The 5,586-nt window shown below is 36.7% G+C and overlaps 1 protein-coding gene across 1 annotated transcript in view; it reads right to left on the bottom strand.

Moving 5' to 3' along the window:
• Positions 1 to 1,914: 1,914 nt before the first annotated feature.
• LOC118748378 overlaps positions 1,915 to 5,586 on the bottom strand; it is a 14,041-nt gene continuing 10,369 nt past the window's right edge. The window contains exon 4 of the mRNA XM_036482749.1: positions 1,915 to 1,941. Within this exon, the coding sequence (XP_036338642.1) occupies positions 1,915 to 1,941 (27 nt within the window). The remainder of the gene's footprint in view (positions 1,942 to 5,586) is intronic.

Genomic DNA, 5,586 nt, shown 5'->3' on the forward strand with positions numbered 1-5,586 from the left:
TGGGAAAAGGTATCGAGTAAAATGCAATGCACTCGAGTAAAATTGAATAAATAAATAAGTTTAGGCGTTTATTTGATGCTCGCGACATTCTGCCTCGGCTTTTTAACAAACTCTTCAATTTTGTCAATCATTTTCTTCCCAACCATTTCGCGGTTTTCGTTAGCCCAGAAAGTCTTTACTCGCCTTATTGGCGTTCTGCTGGGTTGCACCACTACACACAATACCGAATCTTGCTTCCCCATTCGCATACTCTGGGCAAACCTGAGCAACCCGTGTGCGAGATGCGGTAACCAATTCGTGGGAAGCCTTGTTTCACGGTAGAAAGAGAGGAAGCTTATTCGTTTTAAGGGATCAGTAGGTTAGGTTAGGTTAAACGGGCAGCTCTGCAAAGAGTTCACTCAGAGGCCGCGAAGGCCCATTGCGATACCCATGGTTCAGATACCCAGGCTCTCGAAGAAATGGTCCCCAAGAAACTTGAGGCGTTTTCCTCAAAGTGCTCGACATTCTCAAAGGAAGTGCTGGACGGATTCTAACTCCTCCTCATCCCTGCAGCTTCTACAGAAAACGTTATGCGGGGCTCCGAACCTGGCAGTCATGTGGCCAATGGTCCAGTATCCCGTTAAGGGATCAGTAAAATCAGCGGCATATTTTAAGCTTTAGATTCGGCTACAAGCAGGAGTCTGTTGCTTGAAGCAGGCGATTCGCTATATGTATATATGAGCGTCGTCAAAAAATATCCCAGAAATGGCTTATGTACTGACTTTTGGACCCGAAACGTGAAAGACAGATCTTATTATTCTTATTTGGCAATGCAACCGTTTGACGGCTTAGGCCGAGATAACAAAGTTTCTCCAATTGATTCTGCACTTGGTCCCTTCATTGCGTTCGTGGGCGCCCTTGCTTTCATTGTCCACACATGGATGCGGAATCGAAGCATATTTTCATCGGAGCGTCGTCATCCATGCGTACAACATGTCCAAGTCAGCGCAATCGCAGTATTTTTATGCACTTAACTATGTCCATTTCGTTAAAAAGCTCATAGAGTTCATCATTCCATCTTCTCCGATACCCGTCGTCCACGAAAACAGAGCCGTAGATCTTGCGTAGAATAGTTCTCTCGAAAGCTTCCAAAGCCTTCCTATCTTTTCCTTCGAATGAGGCTATCATACAGCCCGCCTGATAACTTCAGTGTTTTTCAGGCGGAGATATTTGCCATAGAGAAGGCAGCTTGTCTCATACGGGATAGTAAGTATCCGTGTTGTCAGCCAGCCGACATTGGAAACATTAAGCTCCAGGGTGGTAAAGACGAAATCAGTTCGTAAATTTCGTGCAACGCTGGCTTCACTGAGTCACGTCAAAACCTCTCTCTGCTGGGTTCCTGGACATAGTAATATAGAAGAGAACGAAATAGCCGATGATATAGCTAGACATGGAACGGAAATGGAAATTAGCGAAGCAGATAACTCCCTACTCTCACCGATTTATTTTTTGGATAAATCGGTATGACTGTGAGGTCTCAAGATCCTTGTGGTCGAGACTAAATAAGAGTGGTACTGAAGAACTATTGACGTAAACAAATCTGCAGTTACGGCCCTTACCGGTACCATCCCAGGGAAATCCTCCATCGATGGCGTATACTAACCAGCTGCCTCTGTAGAAGTTGTCGGGATGAGGATGAAGAGGAATCGATTCACCCCTTCTTAAGTCAATTCCCAGCTCTCCAAAAAGCGTCGCAAGCATTTGGTATCAGGCTTTTTCAATAGTTTGGGGGAGATAACGGAGGTGAAGCTATCGAATATCCACGGCGTAATCCGGGGCAGTAAATAATTTGACAAGCTTTACACTGATATTATAGATTAACTTCGGTTAGATGGAAAATCTGGTATACGTCATAATTTTCCCTTGGCCACCTCCTTATTTTTCGATGAGACTTATAGGTGACTGGAAATATGGAAATATTAAGAACATTTGTATATGGAGACTCCCTTGCCGCAGAAAGTCCACCGATGTTCTGTAATCGAAAAGCCATATAATGCAAACCACCTAATGGATAAGTAAGCGCTTAACACTGTGAATTAGTGGCAAGAGCAGATTCGACACGTCTAAATATGTACATAGTCTAAATATTACATAGTGCGATATGTTTGTAGTGAATACGTGAAGGATATGATTTCTCACCCCGCACGATAATCTTTGTGTGAGAATTATACTTTTTCACCATGTATGGGCTCTTAATTTTCTTTTATTAGTTATATACGAAGAGATGATTATATGCATTGAGGATAAGTAAAAGATAATTTAATTTCTTTTTGTATTTTGCCAGTGATTGACTACATTTTTCCCTGCTTATGTCATGCACTGATGCGCTTAAAAAAATACCTACGACAGTGATAGACAGTAGAAATATTTTTTGTAAAACATATATTAAAGGTTGCAACAACAATGTAAATGTGCTTGCAAACAAAAGACTCCAGCGACAAACCTCATCTTGCATATGTAATAGCTAAGTCGTAGTTTTTGCGCGGAAAATTGATTGAAAAAGGTGGAAAATAGAAAATGGAAAAAACTAATTTATATTTTTGCTACAGGGAGTTTTTCTGCATGTGATGAAAAAAACCTAAATTTATTAATTTATATTTATTATTAAAATTTTGAAATTATGTTAGGTGAGAAATTTCGGAAATTGGAAATATAAAAGAAATTGTCGTAATTTTTCAAATTTACAAACTGATAATAAAAACTAGCCAAAATTCTGGTTATCTTAGGGCCGTTTGCACTATATCTGGTTAATTCTAACTTCCAGTTAAACATCGTTATCGACACCCAGCATATAACTTGTGATCGATAAAGTAGTCGATATGCTCAATTGAAGGATGTACCTCCAGGTAGTGTTAACTAGATATGGTGTAAACGGCCCTTAAAAACTGGATATAAACTTTTGGTAATTTTTTTTTTTGATTTAGGCACAGAAATTTGGCGTCTGAAAGACTGGACATGGTTTATTGGGTAGCTTAAAAATTGGAGATAAATTTTTGGCCACCTCAAAACTGGACATAAATTTTTGGTAATTTACAAACTAGGCATACAATTTTTTTAACTTAGAAACTGAACATAAATTTGTGTACTCTTAAAAACTAGACAAAATTTTTGGTTGGCTTGAAAATTTAACATAACATTCATTAAAATTTAGATAGCTTGTTGTATAATTTAAAATTTAAATTTAATTTAAATATACATATTTTTGGATTTTTTTTGTGCACATTTAAATGCATATTTAAGTTTAACAATTTAAAAAATGGACTAATTATTTGGTTATTTTAGAACAAGACACAATTACAGTCTGGACATAATTACAAACTGGACATAATTTTTTTAATTCCAAAACTGCAAATCAATTTATGGTCGCTTAAAAGTTAGACACAAAATTAAAGTCACTTCGAAATTGACTCTGCAAAGGTGTACAAAGTCGTATGTCTTCCAAAAGATAGTATTCAACACTCTCCGTCTCTTCCTTTTCTCTGTAACAACAGCAAAAATCTTTGGTTGTGTTAACCCATTAGGCCTGTCCGGTGATTACCCCGACTACTAATCTGAGAGAAGAGCGAACAAGCGGAGTGAGAGCCAAGGATCGCTTTACATTGACTTTTGGCCAAATTTACCTGGTGGTGTGACAGCTGGTTTCTATATGCTTATATTTTACAATCTAGTATTTTTCGTTAAGCCAAAGCGAAAGTGGATCCATTTTTCGCCTCAAATCTGTCTGCAGCTTTTTTTAAATAAGTAAAAATTTGTGTCCCACTTAATAGTAATTTAAGCAAATATTTATGTCTGTTTTTTGAACTGCCAAACATTTGTTAAATTAGCGAAAATGTATGTCCAGTTTTTAATTGCCAAAAATTTATGACGAAAGACGTTGTCTTTAAACTATCGAAAATTCTTCCAATTTTAAACCACCAAAAACTGATGCCAATTTTTAAGGCGACCAAATTTTTTATCTGCTTACTTTCGAAAATTTAGGTCTGACCTTAAATGACTACACTAATCAATCACCTATTAGAAATGACAAAAAATGTATGCCAATTTTTTTAGTGACTTTATGCATTATATTCATATTGGTTGGTTTACCCAAAATTCATGTCAGGTTTGGAAATGACCAAACATTTTTTATGACCATAAAAATATGTCCAATTTTTCAAAGACCAAAAATGTATGCCCCGTCCTTAGATGACGAAAAATTTATGCGCAGTTTTCAATTTACCAAAAAGAATTTAAATTACTAAAAATTAACCCGTTTTTTCTATTACTACAAACGTGTGTCCAATTATAAATGGGCAAAAATGTATGTACCATTCGTAAGCTACCCAAAAAATTATGGTCAGCTACTAAAATAAAAATAATTTTTGATCAGTTTTTTTTTGTAAACAAAATCGAAAATTGTGTGTATTTTATAAATGAACAACAATTTATGGCTGGGCATTAAATGAGCAAAAATTGATGTCCACTTTTTGAATAACAAAAAATTCAAAATCAGTCTTAAAGTTAAAAAAGTGTATGTACAATTTTGAAGTGATCAAAAATTTATGACCAGTTTTTACTTTCACACGTTCGCACAATCTCCGTCCAACTCTTTGGTCGAAATGTTGTATGCCATCAAAAAGGAAAGCGAAAGTGTAAGAATTTTGCTTTCAGTCATAAAATTCAATCAAGCATCAATAAAGGGAAGAAAAAAATTAATAATTCCATAAAAAAGTACCGCCTGGCGATTAGCGTCTGACAGTAAGATGCTGACATCCACTTAACACTTGTCTGGTAAAACGTTGGCAAAACTTTGAGCCAACATTACAAGCCATACATTTTTCAGCTAAACGTTTGAGCTATAGCAATAGCAGATAATAAAAAGGAAAGAATGAGTAATAAAAGCGCAAAGAAACAGGTGCCACAGAAAACGCTACTTTTTCAATGAATAAACAAATAAAGTGTGAGAAATTTGAATTGCTTTAGCCGCAGCATAACAAGCGAAAGAGTAGTGGAAGAAAGAAATGACTCGCAGCATTTGACTATGAGAAGCGAAGCAAAGTGGCGCATGCTGGCCTAAACTTTACTAAATAATTCAGCGTTGACTTTCGCATTTGTCACTTTTGCTTTCGTTTGCCAATGGGGCGGCGCACGGTGGTCTGAGAGTGGCAGAAAGTCCTAATTTCCTAATAATGAGTGGAATTATCTGACTAAGTGGTTTAATCGATTTCAAACATGTCTACTACCAGTTTTTAAGAATTTTTTCCTGAGAAAACCTGCTCTAGCAATTATCAAAGGACACAGGAAGTCGATTCTGTATGAATAGAAGAATACAGAATTTAATTGAATTGCGCTGACATTTACCATTACCGCCCCCTAAAGTAGCGGGCGTGGCAGTCTACCATTTTCCATATTTATTCATTCCTAGGCAGAAGTACTTCCATTTAAAATTTTTAGGGAAATCGGAGCACATTTACTACTTTTTGTCACATTTTATATGCGGCTCTTCCACTGTGCGGCGCACTTAATGGTGTTTGCTGTCATTTAATTTGAATTTTTTGTGTGTTTTTA

Source organism: Rhagoletis pomonella, unplaced genomic scaffold (assembly GCF_013731165.1).
Source record: "Rhagoletis pomonella isolate Grant_MI unplaced genomic scaffold, Rhpom_1.0 Rhpom_scaffold_00013, whole genome shotgun sequence".
Classification (NCBI taxonomy): Eukaryota; Metazoa; Arthropoda; class Insecta; order Diptera; family Tephritidae; genus Rhagoletis; species Rhagoletis pomonella.